General features: G+C 35.4%; 1 protein-coding gene across 1 annotated transcript; it reads right to left on the bottom strand.

The window, feature by feature from the left end:
- Positions 1-1,531: 1,531 nt before the first annotated feature.
- LOC113120118 (nudC domain-containing protein 1-like) lies at positions 1,532-21,207 on the bottom strand. Its single transcript, XM_026290026.1, has 10 exons — positions 21,093-21,207; positions 20,614-20,768; positions 18,343-18,531; positions 17,967-18,156; positions 17,140-17,328; positions 12,502-12,709; positions 10,356-10,500; positions 9,910-10,035; positions 3,920-4,079; positions 1,532-2,971 (listed from the first exon to the last, which is right to left on the bottom strand). The coding sequence occupies exons 1-10, from the start codon at positions 21,205-21,207 to the stop codon at positions 2,685-2,687; spliced, it is 1,764 nt and encodes a 587-aa protein (XP_026145811.1). The 3' UTR covers positions 1,532-2,684.
- Between the last annotated feature and the right edge of the window lie 263 nt (positions 21,208-21,470).

Raw genomic sequence — 21,470 nt, forward strand, 5'->3', positions numbered from 1 at the left:
AGAAGCTAAGTCAAATGGGTTATCCTTATTTCTGTTGTTGTTGTTGTTCTTCTAGAATACTAACGCACTTACCGCATGAAGTGGATTCCGGTTGCATCCACCTCATGCGACTTTCCAGATGAGAGCTTATTCCTCCAGGATTGTTTGGTAATAATTAATGAAGAGAGATGTGCACTCAAAGCGTATACTACAGGTGTGAATACAAAGAGGGAAAACAAGGGCTGATGCGGCGTTCCCGGGGTGTATAAATATATCAACACCTGAGAAAGAAGCTCACTCGCTTAGTTGTTAATAAACACAGTTCGCGCCAATTGCAGATGTTTTTTGGTAAGACAGAGACCTCCAAAACGGGTTCTGGAGAATAGTTTCCATTAGCAAATGTACTAGCCTATTTCCTGCGGTTCTATAGTGTCTGCTTTTCTGTTTTCCAATGTCTTGTGACGTCAATGTCTACTTCTAATTGACCGTGGCGGTTTTATTCACGAAAAAGGAGTTTCTAAAATAAAACCATGGAAGGAAGGACTGAAAATGGTAAAGAGAATAAGGCTGCGTTCTTATGAAACATCCTTGTTATTGGGTCGACATGATCTATTGTCACACATCTTTCTCATGAGGTTCATGGCTGCCATACAACATGGCACTTGAGAAGGTAGATCTCTTCTCTACCACAGAAAGGCTGTTTTGAATCGCACAAGTGTGCCTTGAAGACACTAACAGGACACAATATACTGAAATATTTTCCATAATGTTCTCGGAGATGTTGCAGTCCCAGTTTAGTGAGCATTTTGGTTTGCCCACCACTGTACATGCTGTAAAATCCAATCAACAAATGCTATCAACATATACTAAAAATATATTATATTATTATAAATTATTATTCCACTTATTTCTGCAAGTGTAGTTATAATTTATGCATGACTGCAAAAAAAAAGAAAGAAAAAAATAAATATTTCCACATTTATCATTTATCATCACTCCATCACATAATTTTTATGTATTTATTTTACCTAGCCACAGCTTAAATAGCTAATGTACAATGAAAGTGGGAAATATAGAAATATTAAATCTAGAAATTAGCAAAAATTTGATTTAAATTTGAACATGAATTGCTATTTGCAACCCTTTAGATTTCCATAATATGACATTTCTGAGTGAACCAATATATTCAGAAAGAAAAATACAGGGCAGGACCTGATTTGAATTATCGTGAACTGGCTGGATTTTGAAATTGACATTTCATATCAGAATGAAGCTAAATTACTGCTTAAAGTGCTATAGTACATAAAAGAATGTGCATAGAAAATTAAAAATACTGAAAACTTTTCATTTTTAAATCAACCAGTTATGAATTAATCCTTGTTAAAAGTCTGTTTGCAAACAGCCTTCACTCATGTAAAAGCATGAGCTGATGATGAGCAGGTATCGGGTACATATACACCGCAGTAAGAAAGCAGCATCTCGGCGAGCATCAGAAGAATTCCCAGATCCAGTGATTCTGGTGCAGATAATGAATCCAAACATCACAGGCTAATTCAATCACAAACACATGATTTAATCTGAGGCCTGAACAAATAAGGTTCCCCTCACTACACAAAACAGCTGAGACAGATCTATCTCCAAGGCACATCTGTGCGGATCCTGACAAATGATATTAGAAAGGGCTGTAACACAGGGTGAAAAACAAGCATGCAACGGCCTGAACAGACATAAATGAGATTAATTCCAAAACCAAAGAAAAACACAAGAGACTGTAAGAATATGTTGCTAAGTGGTTCAGTTTGCGGCGTTCTTTGAAATCAAGGAACTGTGACATGTGTGATTGTTATTATATATTAATATTAAAATGTTGCTACATTTATTCAGCAATTTATTTGATACTGGGAGGCAGTTGAGGGACAAGTTGCCATGGTGACTACAGCGCGTCTTCAGTCAGACGACTGCTTGCCTAAAGGCCAACTCTTGTCTCTCTCCTTTTCTTTATTACAAAAAAAAACAATTCTCATCTGTTGAGTGGACATCCACAGCATATATGTAGAAGTGTGTATGCGTAAATATAGAGTATATAATCTAATACAGTGCTTAATACTGTACATAATCAAATACAATGCTGAATAAATATATACTGTATACAAATGATTCACAGTAAATAGACAATTTTTCTGAAATGCGTCACACCTGTCCTGTTTTGATGCATTGGCATTGCATTCGGTAACTTGAATTTGACTGCTGACTCATGTCTGGTGAAATAATTGCTTTGTCAAAAAGGGTCGCAGGTTTGTTCTGATGGGGTCATGGTCTGCGAGGAACAAAGCGGTGGTAAACGGAAATACTTTCTAACTTCTTCATTGATTGTGGTCAAAATGTTAATCATTAAAAATCATTAAGAGTGGAAACAGACAGGGTCTTACAGATGCTTATTTATTTTATGTATCCGTTAGACATTCTAATGGAATGCAATGTGACAGTCATGCTATAGATCGTGTCCCTGGAGGAACGTGTTTAATGTTTCACATATAAAGACAAATGCTAACACACACAGACACTCGGATACATTAGAGAAGTTCATACCAACTCGGTCTTGAAATATGACCGTCATATACTGGATAAGTCGAATGTTCACCAATGATCTCAAAGGAGCCCAGAGCAGAGGTGTCAACTCATCCAGCAGAAATAGTGGGAGAATATTAATTGTTCACTTTCAGCACAAACAGGTTGTTTGCAGTCAGGACGAACAATCTTTCGTTAGTGGCCCTGAATCCAAGCACCGGGTCACTGGTGTCCAGGCTGGTTACCTGTTGTTTGGCGACCTGCCCGACCTGCTGACCCTGCTTCCGGTTGAAGAGCACCGTGTCGACCAGCGAGGGCTGGCGGTAAATGAACACACGCCTGAGGCACTCACAAAGAGCAGCGTAGGAGAAGTTGGGTGCACAGGTTGCAAACTTTTTATCACGTTTTGAGGCCTGAACATAACCTGAACAGAAATAAGAAATATGAAGTGGGCGCAAAACATTGTCTCAATGTCTAAGGCCTTGTCCACAATAATATGTTTTAGTTTGAAAATGCATTTTTTTCTCTTAGCATGTCATAAATATAACGCACCAGCAGTTTACTGTTTGGAATATGTCATGCCGGGCTGCATCTAATGTAGACAGCATAACAGGAATTATTGTATTTTGTCGTGTCTGGTGAAGACAGGTGTGAGATGGCGTTTTTGTCAATAAAAAAAACAGACCTTTTTGAAAATGGTCTCCAAAGTGGATAAATTTGAAAACGCAGCTGTAGTGTGGACTGTAAAAACAATGACGCATTTTTAGTCATGTGACACATATTGTACCAATAGATAGCTATGTTTATACTGGTATTGTGCCTGTTATGTGCTATTACCTTGCACACTGTTGCTAAAGATTTGTTACTTTATCCTGTAGCTCAAGTGGTAGAGCATTGCGTTAGCAAGCGCAAGGTTGGGGGTTCGAATCCCAGGGAACACGTTACCACGTTACATCTGCTAAATGTATGAATTTAAATTTAGGTTTTGCATTTTAGATCAAACATATAATGTGGAGTGAGAGTGGATGCGTCAGTGAATGATGAGATATTTTTATAAATAAAATCCTGCCAGAGGAATTGCATGAAAACTTGTGTCTGTTCTCTCTGTATCGTCTCAGTGAACTTTTATGAGGGCTTTACACATGCATTGTGAGGTTAATTTAACATTTCCCGATATTTCAGAGTGGATGAGAAACATTAGGAAAATGCTAATGTGGACGAAGACCATTTTGAAATGAAAATCTGTATTAATGTAGTCGTAGCCTAATCACTAGAATAGAAAAAGAAAGCTGGTTTACTGGTTGTTAAAACACCATGAGAGGGAAGTTTAGGAGTTTAACATTTCACATTATTCACATACAACTGTCCTTACCAAGTGCGTTAAATGTTGAAATGTGTTCCCATATATCGCTTTCCTGGTTGGGACGGGGCTGCCAGAGCAGTGCATCAACATCGTGCCGTAAACAGAAAGCGGGCATCTCAGAGGGGTCAATATGAACAGAGAAAAGGAACTGGTTGCTTCCAAGGCTCACCTAAAGTTCAAGAAAAAGCATGTAAATAATTCAAAATTATCTTTCAAGAAATGATTTAGAAAAATCTACACCATAGTATATATCCATTTAAAAAAAGTTTCAGTAGTAAGGTATTCGAAAGAAGTTTATGCTGACCAAAAATACAGTAATATATAAAGTAATATTGTGAAATATTATTACAACCTACTATTTTAATATATTTTACACACACACACACACACACACATATACATATATATATATACATATATATATATATATATATATATATATATATATATATATATATATATATAAACCCTATATTCTCTGTGTGATTGCCTCTTTAAGATTTCACATCATATCTTCTCTGTAGAAATGGAGGCTGGCAAGCAGCATGGATATGAATGAATATTGAATTCTTTTGAGTCAGTTTTTTTTTTTTTTCATTTTACTGTCTGCCTATTATGCCATCACCCTTGCAGAATATAAAATGAGAAAAGATGAGATCTCCATGCATATTCTCATAAAAGAGCCAATTATGAGGCACCCATCTGAAACGACAGCAGGATTGAAACATCAAGAGTAAACAACAGCAATGCAAGATGATGGCAGCTGTAAGTCAACCACCATTACCGTCACAGACATGATGTAAAATGTCTTACTTTTTATGAATCACAACCATTTTCATGTTGTACTGAAAATAAGTGTTATGACCTCTCAGTGAGGTCTTTGCACCTCTGCGCTTTACACTTGTCCTAAAATCCATTTAGTGAATGCTGGCAGCCAACATCTCCTTAAAAAGCCATTTTCGAAATCTCATCTTCCTCTGCTCACTGGTAACCGCATATTAAATTCAGAGCCGTTATTCACAACTGGTGACAGCTTCACATCTTAAAATTGCCACCACTGTCATTTAGACATAAAACACGCTAAATTACCTCTATAAATCTGTCTTTAAGAATTAGTTGAAGTACTTGATTTCTGAAGGATCATGTGATATAATGAAAAATATGGGTGCTAAAAAATCTGATTTGCCATCATAAGAACAAATTTGCATTTCAAAATATATTAAAATACAAAACAGTTTACTTAAATTATAATGCTATTTCAATATTATCATTTTGTCTGTATTTTTTTAAAATAAATGCAGCGCATATGAAACCATTACTTACAAAAGTATAAGTTAACCACAGATCTTATTCATTAAATAATCAAAAATAAATCAACAAACAATAACATTTTACTTCCGGGTTTTAGGACTACAAACAAATGATTCCAACAGAGTTTCAAGCTTTATATTGTAATATATTTATGCTAAAACATAAGAATACTGCATGATTTTTAGCAATAATAATTGTGTATGGCACAAATGGAATTTATACTCTATATCTCATATTTCCTTAATGTCTTGTACCCTTAACAGTGTTAAATATGGTGGTGTCACGTGGATGGGAATATGAATGGAAATGATATGCAGATGAGGTTATGCATAGAAAAACTAGGCGTACAGTATATGGTTATTTCAGGGAGGAGTTGGGGTGGAGATGCACGTACGCACAATCTACCCCTGACTGAGATTTATAAAGGGATTTTTGCTCCAGTTCTTGCATTTTATAAATCTAAAATCTTGTGTGCATACGCAAAATCGAGCATTTTTGCATACGTACACTTTTAGGATGAAATCTATGGAGAGTTTTATAAATGACACCCTAGTCACCCACCATCACCACTCATTTTCACAAAAGATAAATAAAAATAAATAAATCTTGCACACAAAGCCAACTTCTCTAGACCGTAAATATGAGGAGATTTTAAAACATGTTTCTGTATTGTTTATGAGAGCAAATGTAACTGACCCCATTGATGTGCACATTTATGGTGTCAAAAGCAGCACACAGAGAACAGGAGGACCAATAATGAAACGCATCTTAAAATAAAGGCCCTGAAAACCTTTGTTTCATTATGTTCAGAGTTACACTACGGTTTGGTCTCTCAGTTAGAGGTCGAAATGTTTATGGCTCTCCACAAATTGGCTCCTGGCTGTGCCAGAACTGCTTTACAAGAACATCACAGAGTCTCATGTTTAATTCATGAACACAGCAGTTGTAAAGAGCTCAACAATAACTTTTTTTTTTTCTGCTGGCCTGCAGATTTTTACTTGGCATGCTAATATTTCACTGACCCCACCAAAAAAAAAAAAACTAGATCTAATTATAATATTATAATATGGCTAAATATCTTACCATATTATAATAAACTTTTGTAGTTCGTATTTTTATATTTTCAATTTTATTTGTAGTTAGTTATTTATTGATTTTACTTATATATTTAATTATAGTATTTCTTTTTGCAATTTAGTTGAGTTTTTTATTTTGCCTTTTTTGTGTCTTTGTACTTTTTTCATTTTTTTCAGTTTTAGTTTAAGTGATTTTAGTTTAAGTTTAACTAAATGAACATGTATAATGTTTGTATTTTTTATACATTTCATTTTGATTTCAGTACATTTTTATATTATTTCTGTTATTTTTCTTGCAATTTTACATTTAGAAGTATAATAATCCTGTTTTTTTCCAGTTTTTTTCACAGAGGAAAGCCATACATGTTTTAAAAAAATTCTCGGGCTCCATGAATTCAAGTGGCAGCTGAAGGGTTAATACTTCATTTAATCACATCAACTACAAAACTAGCATTTGAGCAATGCATTACTATAGATTACTACAGGCAACAAATATTAAAACAACCATCCATCAACCACATCTTCAGCATCATACTGTGTATATTTAACGGAAAAGCACTTTGCTTGTCTCAAATTGTGGTGAGGAGCTGTTGAGATACACATCATTCACATATACAGTAAATGTCAACTGTCTCCTTCACTTGTTGCTGAGGTGGCTTCGAGTTGAAAGAGGAGTGTGTCTCTCAAAGGAGAGGTGCCACTCTACAGGAACACAAAAAAAAACACAAGTTCTTTGAGGTCTGCTCCAGCACCCAGCCGAGGGACACAAACATGCAATCTGTAATCTCTGAAGAGGTCTACATGGGAAAGGCTCTCCTCAGAACCAGGAGAGAGGCGGCTTTACAATCTGTGAGCGAGAGCACTCAGAAAAAGGTCAGTGCGTTTCGCTGCATCAATCTAAGTGATTTAGAAGTGAGAAGAAGAGACGAAATGGTGGTGGTGGTGGGGGGGGGGGGTGATGATTCTGGACATGGAATTTTATTCTATGGCAAAAGAAAAAAGACTGAAAGCCTTTACAAAATATACTACATGTGAGAAAATAATGAAAAGCAAATAAAAAACCCACAATCATATTTTGCGCATGTTTTACGCAGCTTGTCAGTGAACAATGGCTCTGTGTAGTTAATGCAGCTCCATGTGAAAGCGGCTTTACTGACGAGATTTATTATATTATTTAAAAGCCCTTGCTACATGTACTGTGTTTCAGCTAACTGAGACTTGTTATAGCACTTATATATCATTGCTCTTTTGTTGTTTTTGATTGCTTCCATTGTCTTCATTTGTAAGTCGCTTTGGATAAAAGCGTCTGCTAAATGACAATGTAAATGTGTATGCCATGACTCATCTAGGGGAAGTCGTGGCCTAATGGTTAGAGGGTTGGACTCCCAATTGAAGGGTTGTGGGTTCTAGTCTCGGGCCGGACGGAATTGTGGGTGGGGGGAGTGCATGTACAGTTCTCTCTCCACCTTCAATACCACGACTTAGGTGCCCTTGAGCAAGGCATCGAACCCCCAACTGCTCCCCGGGCGCCGCAGCATAAATTGCTGCCCACTGCTCCGGGTGTGTGCTCACAGTGTGTGTGTGTGTGTGTGTGTGTGTGTGTGTTCACTGCTCTGTATGTGTGCATTTCGGATGGGTTAAATGCAATTAAATCTTGTTTGTTTTTGTTAATAAACATGTATGTGAGCTAGTTTTGTCAAAAGAGCCTCATGTTTTTTTTTTTGCCTTTTAATTACCGTATTTTCCGGACTATAAGTTACACTTTTTAATCAAAGTTTGGCTGGTCCTGCGACTTATAGTCAGGTGCGACTTATAACCAAGTTTATTGAACCGAGAGAAGTAAACTAAGAGAAAACATTACCGTCTACAGCCACGAGAGGGCGCTCTATGCTCCCTCTCCCTATCCCTCTCGCGGCTGTAGACAGTGATGTTTTCTCCTGGTTCTAAATAAATGCGACTTATAGTCCAGTGCGACTTATGAATCCCTCTTTTGTTTTAGTCTTAAAAATTGAAAGGTGTATAGATATTAGCAAAACAGACAAATATCTTTCCTTGTAAAAAGTGACATCAAGATCGCAAATTTGAAATTGAAACCACAAATAATACTGATGAAAAATAACAGGTTGAATGTTGCACACTCATTACTATATAACTATAAATTATGATAAAAGTTCATCAGCATGCATTGATTAATCCCATGTTGTAGTAAAAATAGATAATTAAATAAATAAATAAATACAATATAGCAAACAAATCATGAGCTTGTGTGACTGAGAAAGTTAGCCGCAAAAGAGTGACCAGTGGGTACTGGGAAGAATGAGTGTAGAGCCCTGGGGTGCCCTGTGTGTACTTTAAGTGTTTACTCGGATTTTCAACAATTTATTATCTTTGCTTCACCAGAAATAATCAACCTACTATGAATGAAAGACAGAAGATCAGACAAATCAAAATTTAACATGTCAGCTGTGAGTGACACGTTGTTCTGCACTGTTTGTCACTAATTTATGAATTATATATCTATAAAAATATTAGAACATATTTAGAAAATGAATTATAAATATTTTATTTAATTCAACATATAATTTATTAGACTTTACTTTTAGGCTACAATGGCCATTTCTTTCAGGAGCTGCATCTGAAATATTAAGATAAATATTTGAATATTTAGATACATTTATGGACCGTTTATTTCAGCTTAATATTAGCATGAATGCATTTACATTTGCAGTTGTATGAATAATGCCATTAGATTTATGGGATTTAAATGGATATTAAAGAGATAGTTCACTCAAAAATGAAAATTCTGTTATTATTTACTCTTTAATTCTGTCTTGTATGTATAGGTACAGTATATAAACTAAATTAATATAGAGAAATGGCTGGATTACCATAGCTGCACCTATAATAAAAGCCACTATTTGAGGTCTTTATTTCTTGCAATTAAACACTGAAATTTCTGGCATGAAAGAACTGGTTAAATAAATAATAATATTACTGACTTTATGTTTAGGTGACTGATCATTTGATTGCATGTTAAAGACACAGGCAGTGCTAGATTGTGCCGAACCATCAAGTGCAGGAATGTTATTAGCAGCACGAGACGCCAGGAGAGAAAAATCAATATTGTGCATCTGCACTTACACTCTTCCAGCACAGCTTATTTAAAGATGCATTACGTCTCAACATAACAGCACAGATCCTGAGTCTCTTATGAGAACTTAAACAAGATAATGGTTGCATTAGGTCAATAGGAATTCAAACACTGATCTGATAGCTATGAAATCTTTAAGATCACATCAGATCAAGTTGTTGTGTTTTTTAAACAAATCTTCACCGGTAGAACCAGCTCTCAAATCTATCGATGCAAAGATGTTTAATGCTCAAAATAGGCTTAATATTAAAAAATATGTTCATTAAACGCTATACTTTTCAAACATACGTTAAATGGTGTTTGTTGTTTTTGTGTATGACTTGATTACTGATACACAGTAGTTCAACCATGGTCTGGATAATAATTTACACCTAAATAATGATAAATGTGAAATATATCTGTCCAATTACAGACACCATCTTTAAAGCCCCGTCCAGCCTATTGCATTTTTATGGTCTTACCACATGGGTGGGCTTCAGAGTGGCACCATCAAAGCGCATCAGTGTAGAGCTGTCCTCCGGAAACATGTCACAGTCCTCCAGCTCCTGGGCGTTGCAAGGGGGCTTGTCCTTCTCTGGGTTTGGATTCTATCAAGACGAACAGGAAGTAAATACTAAAAATCTTGAACTTTTTCCAGTACATGTCTTTGCTATTATGAAATAAAAAATATTATTTTCCTAAACATTACATTCTAAACAATCAAAATCCATTATAAACATTTGAACGGTCAGATTTAAAACTATGATAATCAAAAAAATGTTAAATTAACATACATTATTTATTGTGTGAAAATTATGTCTACATCTTCCAAATAAAATAAGACCCACAGCCAAAAAAAATACCAGGGAAATAGTTTTTTTTTTTTTTTTTTTTTTTAATCCCTCAAAAGTTAGTGAAAGAAACTGACCAGGTCTTCAGAAGTGAGATAGGAGAGTCTCTGTTGTAGCTGTGATTTTTGTTCTTCACTCAGTAGATATTCTCCTCTCCGGTCCCCAAGAACCACCTCGGACCACAGCGGCCCTTCACTTCGCTTCTGTAGACTGACCTCCAAACTACACAAACAAAAACTCTTAATAACAACTCAAACAACCTGGCATCACACAGATATCATGTAAAACCTTCTCAGCACTTCTGGATAAAGACATTCAAATGATTTCCCATCACACAGATCACTGAATAAAATTACAATCTGCTTTAACAGTTCTGATATAAAATAAAGCACTTAATCTAAATTATTTGTTTCCCCTTTGAACTCGGTGTACAAGTACTATTAAGAATGGAAAATTTCCAATCTATTCTGATAAAAACAATTCCTTTTGTATATTCCATTATACTGTATATGCTTCATAATGAGGACCGCTTTGGGTTCCCATACAAATGCAAATGACAGTTACATTGACTGTACAACAGACAGAAAACATAAACACACGTATAAACACTCCAACCCGAACTCAGACAGTGTCCAGCTCACACACTCAAGAGCACAAGAGGGGCCATTAGGGGCCGCTTATTAAAATCAAGGATCTGGAAACACAGACGAGAGGACGGTGAACAATGGGGAGGGAGGGTTGTTTGCGTCTCAGGAGGAACGAGACGTGAGGTGATGTTTATTAGAAAGAGGACTGAACAGCGGATGAAGGGAAAGATGTGGAAATACAAATCAGATGAACAACTTCTGAGGAATGACTGCATCGTATAACTGACACGTGCGCTGAATGTGTATGAAAGCACACTGGCAACTCACACCTCTCATAAACATACAACACTGTGTGTGGGCGGTTGTTCTCCATACGCGTCGCCTCGGCTCAGCCTTAGCCAAAATCCTCTTTTGCATATAAACAATATATTTAGTCTTTGCCAAGACATAATGTGGAACAACAACAGGTCTTAAGCTTTATTTACATTTAGAAAACTGCTGAAAACACTGTTGCACTTTCAAAAACTGTCCAGCTCCGAATAAGCACATAAATCTGGGCCCATATTCACAAAACATCTTATGCTAAGAGTAGCCCAACTCGCTGAGTATGGAGAAAATTTGTAAAATAAAAATTGGGTGTGTATTTCTTAAATTTAGGACTCCTACATTTTTGCTCTAGGAGCACTTCACAAAGAGTTTCACTAAACCTGTGAAACGCCAGGAATATTGAAGAGGACTACTAAGTTACTAAGATCAAGCCAAAAACTACCATAAAAAATGTTTTTGAATGTGGCAATATTTTTAATTTTAAACACAACAAGGTCAACCCTGCCTTTACTCTGAGCTTAAGATTTCTCTCCATTCCTTAGTAAAAGTTTATCTCTGTAGCTTTCGGAATAGGTTTTAAGAGAAAACACTCAGCTAAAAAGACTTATTGCTATTTAAAAGAATTTGTAAGTGGGAAGATCAAATATCTGGCCCTGGTCCATGTGAAATTTTGTCCCGTCAAGCCAACAGTTCATAATTTGGTTCGTACTGCAAACTAGTCTTCATGACTAAATAATGTTTTTTATTTTGAGAAGAAAAAAAAAAATGTACATATGCAAAAATAAGATCTTGTGGCCACAAATGGAGAATTTCCTCCAATTAAACTCACTGACGAATAAAACATGACTATTATTTAAAGTAAAACGAGGGAACACATCAATAAAAAATGGACACAAAATAATATATTTTACACTTGAATTCTTAATGCATGGCCACAATATCTATGTTTTTTTTTAATATGCATGTCATGTGGGGCTCCTTACCAATTTCCAATATTAGCATTTTCACTTAACTTTTTTGTGGATATGGGTTTTGAGAACTGCAGTGGTGTTATTTTTTTCTAAAATTGTTTTCTCTTTTTTTCTTCATTTTGGTGTAGCTTTTAGACACTATAATTCACTCTTTACCCTTTGCCTAGACATTGTGCAAAACATCTAATTTTTGTTTACTACATAGAAAGTCATAAGGGTTCAGAACAAGATCAGGGTGAGTAAATTACAATGGAATTTTAAGGCAAAATAACCCTGTAAACACAAGGTGATAAATTATATTCTAATTGATATTCTAACTTCCATCTATATTTTGTCACCTCTTATCATCTTTGATGGTCCAGGTGCTGGCCTCGGGATCTACAGGAGCGAACAGTTGCCCATCCAGCAGCGCTGCATGATCCCCTACTCCCACACGTAGGCAGTCCACAGTGAGCTTGAAGCGGATGTCATCTTTGGTGGTGCCTTCAGGTAACCGCACATTCAAGGTCACATCCTCTTCTGTTTGCTGCCAGAAGTAGATGGGACCTGTGATCAGAACAAAGGAAGACGTGACACCTGATTCAAAGCAGACGTTTACCAATGAATGCATAACTAAATTACACTGATATCTGGAAGACTTGCACATGATTTGTTTGCTTTAATAAATGGGTAAGAAACCCTGCAGGCAAAGATTTTCTGAGTATATCCCGAACAACCCTCTAAATTATATAAAATAGCAATGGTAACAAAAAAGACAAGGCTGTATTTTGTGATCACGTTTAATTCCATTGTCTTTTATTTCTATAATATCATGATTCACCCATGTGAGTAATACAAAGTATGATAAGAGAATTCTAGGTCACTGTCACACTATTGCAAAAGATGACAAATTAAACCTGTATGTGCAGATCTGTGTAATTGTGTGGCTTTATTTAGCAATGGAAGGCTAAACACTGTGTGCTATTATAGAAGCCATTTGTTCAGAACATTAGTGGAGAAAAAAAGTTCTTTTTTTGTACTATTGCGTTCCAATGTTGTAGTGACTACATACTTTATCAAAAACTGGTATCTGTAAGATTATAAGTTCAACCCCACAACATGGACTTTACAATAACTATAATGCCCCATACATGGCAATAAAACTCAGGTTGCTCCAGGGGGAGCCGTTTGGATACCATAAATTATTAGCTAATTGACAAATTAGTAATTAGTCACACTTGATGACAACTCGAGCAATTTGAGTCGATTATATTTTCTGCTTTCCCAGAGTTAACAGCTGCAAACAGAATTCAGGCTGGTCAAACTATGCCCATAACCCATAACTATGGGTAGAGTTTAGTAGATTTGTTTGGCTATAGCACCTCTGGTGGTGGTTTTAGGAATGAGGTTACAGTCATTTACAGTTATTTATAAGGTTTTAACCAGATATGGCTGCCAGCTAATTTAGGAGGTACACTTAGGGCAATGTGGCAAACCTTATGTCGATAAATAAGTAATAGTATATTAGTCACCCTTTTAAACATTTTAGAATGTTTAATATTTATACTCAGTTATTGATGTTAGTAATTTTACACCCAAATCTTTTGTAATTCAATTTGATATTATATATATATTATATATATATATATAATATATTGAATATATTCTTTATATATATATATATATATATATATATATATATATATATATATATATATATATATATATATATATATATAAATCACTAACCAGTTGTGGAATTTTAGAGCAAAAAATGCATCTTATTCACCAACCCCTGTAATCCAGCTTTACCAGGTGTTATGCATTATTTAAAGTCGATGTTACTTTGTTCAGTACATGCATGTCTCCTTTAAGATGTGCTTTAGTCAGTGCAGCATTTATCAGAATTGTATTAGAAGACATGGTTGTGTACATCTTCTATTGATCACACTGTCATCCAGATAATGCAGTCGAGCACACTTATCATTTTAAAGAGCTGATTCAGGTGTCTGGATCACAGTGATGGAGTGATGCTGTGCAGTCTCAGTCAAGTCTGCCAAATCATGTTACTCCCCCTGCAACATGGGGAATACCATGGTGCAAATTGCATTCAGTACAGATTTTTAGCGGTGTTTCCCATTTTACCCATGAATCATGTGATAAAGCTACGAACAGAGCAAATGCTAATATACAACACCTTAAGCAAGTTCAAATTCATTCTTAATGAATTCCACATAAAAGTTTGCAGCAGTTAATTTCTTAACCAAAAACTATGGTAAAAAGAGAGGCGCATGAGGAAATAAAGGAACTGAGACATCCAGAGAGGTTGGAGTCTCACCCACTCAGTCTTAACTGTGCTGGCAAAACCTTATTAGTGAAATTGGAACAATTTTCTCAAGCCATAAAGCTGCTTTAGAGAGCAATGAGGAGTGAGAGCAGCATGCTCATTATCTTCTTTTGTTGCAGGTCTAGTCAACTTGCAGCCTGACCAGAATCTTGCTGAGCAAAACAGGATAATGAAGAGAAGGGCAATGATGTACCGCGACACTGCCAGATCACTCTGACTCAGGCATTTGATATACTGATATGGTATGGATATGATTATGGTATACTACTATGGTATTCTATCCATATATGACATGGATTTGATATACTTTGTAGAAAAGATGCAAAACTTCCTACCAAGCCCACCCAGACCATTCATGGAAATTAAATGTAAAAAAAAAAATCTATAGAAATATGTGATGTCACAGCCAGGGGCATGTGCATGTGCATGCCCTCATTGACATTTTTAGTATTTAGCAGATTCTTTTGTGATTATGATCTATAACGTAACCACCAACATAAGTCGATCTACAAAGAGGTTATTCACTCACAACAAAGGTAATTTACATAGTAGAAGTCTTAAAGGTACAGTAGCAAAAACAGACATTTCGATTCTCAAGGAATAGAAATATTGAAAAGATTATTAAATTGAATTACAAAAGATTTGGGTGTAAAAGGACTAACATCAATAAGTGAGCATAAATATAAAATATTCAAAAATGTTTAGAATGTTTAAAGGGTGACTAAATTATGTTTTGGTAACCACATGACCAGTGAAGACGTTATTTAATCACAATAAAGTTCATGTACAAAATATAAATCCTAAATGTTAAGTAAGTAAAGAGAGGGCAAAAAAAAGTACGTAAACAAAATCATGTCCATTTAGGGCGCAAAACATTAATTTGTTAAAAAATAAAATGCTATAAAATGTACAATGGCCAATTTACAGGAATAATTCAATCAAAAAAAGAAATGGTCATAGAAAACTACATCATTACTGTTTTGAAGGCCAAAAAAAAAAAAAAAACTTTTTAAAGGACCTTCAGAGAAAATGAAATATTACCCAGTATAAAATGTAGCCAATTTACAGGAACAATTCAATCCAAAATTGAATGGTCTTAGAAAGCCAAATCATGAGTTTTTGGGTCCTAAAAAAAAAAAAAAAAAAAAAAAAAAAAAACTTCAGGAAAAAATACAACACTACAATTTAAAATATGTACAAAATGTTGTGTCATTATTTATTCACCCTTATGACATTCCAAGTGTTTTTTTTTTTTATATATCTAAGCTCATCTTTTCGACACAAAAAAGGAGAAAGGCACTGTATCAAGCACTGTGTCTCTGTGTGTGTATTACATAATTACTGATATAAAACGGTATCGATTCTGTATGGCTCAGAAAGACTTCTAATTCACACTGCATTGATTCCCCAACCCTCTCATAACAGTGTCACTCGTATAAGCTTTGATTTCTTCATGTGCCCTTAAATCAACGGAATATCAATGTCTGCTGTGCGCGTACCCATTAACAGTCTTTTGTGGCGAAGGAAAGTCGACCTCTCTTTCAGAAACAAGCTAATGCACCTCCATTTTATCCACCTACCAATGGAGTCTCTCGGTACTCTCAACCTCTTAAAATGGGCGAGAGAAAGAGGAAGAGGATGAGCCGAGATCACTCCTTTATTTCTCAGAAAAAAAGCTCAAAGGGCGCACAGGAAACAAATGGCCTTTTTAAAGTTCCCTTCCTCACAGATTCTCACATGACTAATAGAGGTGTTAGAGGAAAACAGGAAATGAGAGAAAGAGGATAAGATGAGTTTAAGTATAAAAAAATGTCCTGTTGATATGTTTGGGATTATGGTTTTATAAGCTTATTGTTTAGTGATTTCAATCACTGACCATTTTAGTTTTGCCAGAAAGGAAGTACCCAAAGATTTCATAAAAACTGAGGGAAAATAAGGAAAGAAACAAATATTTGTCCATTTGTCCACCTCTAATGAGGCAATATTTGCAATAAGCAGTCTCTGACCTACAGAAAATGTCAAACACTACTGAAAGTTAATTCAATATGCCAAAACAATTCCATCACATTATATATAAATCACTTGTTATTATGACAGGATCCGATATAAGACGGCAAGAAAAACTATCTATTAAGCGTTTTTTCATCACAGAAGGGATACTAAATGCATTTCATACCAATGTTTCACGCAGCTGCTGACCCGTATTTACATAAAACAAAGCAGCCTACTTTACATAAACTTCCTTGCCAAAACTGAAAAATGAACAAAACCAATGACCAGTGCTGCGCAGAAGCACATGGTCCTCTCCAGTCCTCATCAAGGTCTATTTGAGGAATTCTATTTGAATGATTCTTTCTGATGTTTCTATGGATACAGCAAGCCACTGAAGCACTGTATGAGAGTGTGCTTCCTCAAGACTGCAGCACTAGAGTTTCTAGCTAGATGTGACCACTTTAGATGTCTTTTCTTGCAGGCTTTCAGAATTCTGTCAAACTGCAATCTAGAGTGACATTTGACTTTCAAGTTCAGATGAACATTTGGGACTGGTTCAAATCGCAAAAACAAAAAAGCCAATGTTTTTGCCACAGTTTTGTCCAGCATGAATGAAATCGGTTCATGACCTTCTGTTTTCCTTGCTGGTGGTTCTTACCTGGGTTCTCCACCTCCATATCCTCAACAGGTGGTTCTTTAATCGGAAATCCATCCACCTCAGTAAAAGCGAAGGGTTTCTCTGAGGCTACTACGATTCCTTTACCCTGAGGCTCCACGGCAGCGTAGTGCGGGACAGACTTGCCCTTCATCATCCTCCTCTTCCTCACGCCATACTTCCTCTCCTCACCTGCGAGAAAGAAGGCACTTAACTAGCTGTATTTGTTTCCTTTTTACTGCACTCCAAATCTAAACATGACATTTTTAATAACCTAAAATATGAATTTAAGTAAATACAGTACACACAATCATCACATGTACACAATAATGCTGCTATTGTACATTTGAAAGTTCAACATCAGTAAGATTTTTTCATCTTATTTGTTCAAATCATTGATAATTATAAGAAATGTTTTAGTTTTTTTAAATGCATTTATTTTTTGATTAAATAAATGACAAACGTTTTCTTTGGTAGTGCATATTCCCTTATAACTGCCTTTATATACAACGACTTCCAAACTATCTTTAAAAATGCTTTAAATTTAATTACATTTTCACTTAAAATGCTCATAAAATTAATATATAATTGTATTATATAGCAACTTTTGTCAAAATTATCAATAATTTGAGTGAAGAATTACATTGAAAATTCAAAAAAGTGAACACTTAAGATATGAGAGAAAATAATGTACTTTGTGAGTATGTACTTTGGTTTACTTATGCATGCAGACAAATGACTGAGAAATATTGGAACTCTAGAACCTGACAAAAGAAAGCTCAGGGTTAAAAGTAAGAGCTGAAATCATTGAACAGCAGGAAGGCACTCACTCTCACTCTGTCCAGCAGAGTTGTCCACAGTGATCCACTCCAGTGAGATTGAGAAACCGCTTCCTTTGGTATCAGCTGGATCTTTCTGGACTCTCAGAAGCAGCACTTCAATGGTATGAACATGAGAGCGCACGTGAGTCAGGCTGTGAACGATGATGAACGGCTCTCCAAGACGCTCGCTGAACATCGGCTGGGAGTCAAATAAAGCAGTATGCATGCAAAATATGTAGTGCCACTCATATCTATATAATGAGAAATACAATGCGTCTTCCAAAATGTCATGGGGAAAATAACAGATAAATTAAGCCAACATTTATGGACTAATAATTTAATGAGTGGCAAATGTTAAGTCAAAAACTGGGTAATTTTCTCCTACCTCCCATTTAATATACGAACTCTCACCCCTCTTGCTTGTGCGCAAAAGAGTCAACTTTCCGGTTCCATCGGAGAGAGCAGCCCATGTTGCAGAGGTCAGGCTCAGAGAAACACACAACTGTTCCCCCTCACAGGAGACCGGGTCTGAATCGAAACGAAACATCTCACAAGGTTTGCCCAAGGCTGTGTCCTGGAAAAACAATTGATGCACACTTGTCAGTTCTTCACTAGAGCATCTCTAGTACTAAAGAGGGCATTTTCTTGTAGACGTGATTGAACTGTGCACGTATTACTGAAGGCTCGTTATGTTGCAAACTGCAAAAATAAATTAAATGTAGTTACAATAGGAAACATACACTGATCCATCCATTAAGATTATGAATAAAAACTTTCTGGTTACCAGTTCAGATGAAGCTTAGCTAAATAAACTAGCAAGTCAATAAATGAAGCAACAAATCTGAAGTTAACATTAACTGGAATTCTGTCAAATAACTTCCTTTGTGTACATATCTCATGACTATTTTGTTGTTTTCAAGGACTTTAGAGTCAACGTCTTGAAAATTAAACAACATATGTGCAACAAATGAGACATCAGCCAATGAACCCATTTAGAAATGAAATTAATAAGTGCCACACAAATTGCATGTTGCATGTTGCAGAACTTCAAAGCCAGCAATTTGAAAAGGATTACAATGACCTTAATAATCATCAATTACACTCTTTATAAGATAGCCATTCTTTCAAAGAATTGTGCAGCAGTCGGCCTTTGGTTGCCATGGAGCTTGATGCACACATTAACACTGATCCGTCTCAATTTTCACTCCTTTCCCAGAAGTACAATGCCCCCTGTCTAGTACCTTTGAGAGAATACAAACAGTCCCCAAGGAGATATAATTACTGTATGTTAACTGTAATTATAACGCAACAGTCACATTTCATAACGAGTAATTTCTTAACCCAGCATGTCAGTAGAAAGAGTGAGAAAAAATTAAAATGAAATCATCAGCATAAAATGTATATTAGCTCAGAACAAAACATCCTGCAGAGATGCTGCATTTCATCGTATTCTGCATTTTTTTGAATTCCTTTCAGAATGTACAGTACAGCATCTGAAATAAAAATTAACAACAAAAATAACAATCATATATAACAACTTAAGAAATTAAGATCTTTGCACAGACTGAAGTAGGGATGCATTAATATTAAAATCCTATCATTTAGTCTAAATAAATTAAAATAGAAACAAAACAAAAATGTTTTTTTTTTTTTTATAATTCAAGTAAATTTTGTCATCACGTTACTATTATTCAATTATTAACATTTTTAGAGATAATTTTTAGGAGAAGTTAATATATAATATTCTTATTCTAATTATCTTTCGTTTGAATAATTTTCCTGGAGATGTCTTTCTTTATTAAAAATAGATAAAAACAGTTGCACTGTTAAAATCTGGCCTGCTATTCAAAAGAATGTGTACACGCATGTACTACATTACAATGCCTAGCAATGCCAAAAATAAAATAAAACATTAACATTAGCAAATAACCAATATGGAAATACTCGTACATTAAAGCAGAACACTGGGCACTGTATCTGATTTATATTATCTAGAAATTGACTGTGGTTTCCATAAACCAAATAATTAAAATAATAAACAAGATAATAAGTAAATAAAGCATATTTTATTGACGGTATACATCTGATGCAGTTAAGCTCAATATTTAATCAAAATCTTTCAAAAACAAAAGGAAAACTACTTCCCTGACACTACTACAAACCACAAATGCCCTCTGCTGGTAGAGAACAACTAGAAATACTAGAAAACTACAATAGTGTATCTCCATATACAAAACATTTATGTAGGACATTGGTTCCCAAGCTTCCCCCCATTGCCCAGAACAATATTCAGAACATAAATTAATAAACAGAAACTAGGAGTGTTGACTGACAGTGAAAAAACTAAACAGGAGATTTTTTATTTTAAAACTAATAGTTATTAAGGAGAAGAAAATAAATCTTTTCATTTTTAACAATTAACATACAATTAATGCAACTATATAGCATAACTGAAATACTCCTGTGCCCCTTGAGGCACCTAAACCCCATTTTTTCTATGATCTTTTAATTAAATTTAGTAAGAAGAATGCATGTGCATTTATGATCCACACATGTATTATGTGGGAGAGAAAAAAGTGCTCTAGTGTGGAAATACAGTTCATCCAAATATGGCTCTTACAACCCATAATTTCAGAAATGATATTAATAGACTCACCAGTGTGACTGTTAGATTGAGAACTCGACCCTTGCTGTCCACAAAGTAGACGCTGTCTTCATACCAGGGGTCGATATGAAGGTAGTTGTACATACCAAATGCTCTCACATGATCCAGAGTGTACTGACTGTCTTTCAGTTTAACCTCAGCCACAGCTGAAAGGAGACACACATTACTGATGGGGCAAATGACTTGGAGGAGGCATCCCAAACCACAGATAATGCGGTGTTCTGTGGCCATAAAACAGCTTTGGTCCAAAATTAAAATTATAATTAAGATGCACACATCTGGGAAACAATGAAGAGCAATGCACATGTTGTATAACTACATCTTTAGGACTGTAACTGTTAGTGACAGTGGACTTAACAGTGTTGTTTTGAACACGATTGTTTATGAGTTTGTCACGCTAAGGATTAAATAAACTCGTATACAATAAATAAAGTCAGGCTATAACAGGTGAAATAAAGCTATTTTCTCACCTGCGTCCAGTTCTACATTGTAAGTTGAAATAGGGTCCAGTGAGAGCCTGTAACTTTCAAAACTGGTATCTAGCAGCTCTCTGTTTACCTTCAACGAGCAATTCGGTAAAGACATATTTCATTCAAATTATATATCAAAGAAACAGCAATCAGTTTGAGGACTGTAATAAAACCAACATTTAACGTCGCTAACAACAGGAAGTAAGCTTTAAAAGTAACGCACGCGTTTCCTATGTGTCGACCCGGACCAGTTCTCAAACGGACCGACCGCACGCGATTCTGGGAAATTGAGTGTCTACCGTTTTTACACAAAAATAACGAATTACAAAAAAAGTGAATAAACTATATTTGAAACTATGTTGAATAATAATAATAAAC

This window comes from Carassius auratus, chromosome 19, assembly GCF_003368295.1.
Source record: "Carassius auratus strain Wakin chromosome 19, ASM336829v1, whole genome shotgun sequence".
NCBI classification, from domain to species: Eukaryota; Metazoa; Chordata; class Actinopteri; order Cypriniformes; family Cyprinidae; genus Carassius; species Carassius auratus.

Bases quoted from the DNA above. Each gene is read 5' to 3' on its own strand.
- LOC113120118 (XM_026290026.1), bottom strand. From the start codon at position 21,207: ATGTCTTTACCGAATTGCTCGTTGAAGGTAAACAGAGAGCTGCTAGAT. The intron at 20,769-21,092 runs GTGAGAAAATAG...GTCTCCTTTCAG, and splicing joins CAATGTAGAACTGGACGCAG to CTGTGGCTGAGGTTAAACTG. The intron at 18,157-18,342 runs GTAGGAGAAAAT...TTTGACTCCCAG, and splicing joins GTTCGTATATTAAATGGGAG to CCGATGTTCAGCGAGCGTCT.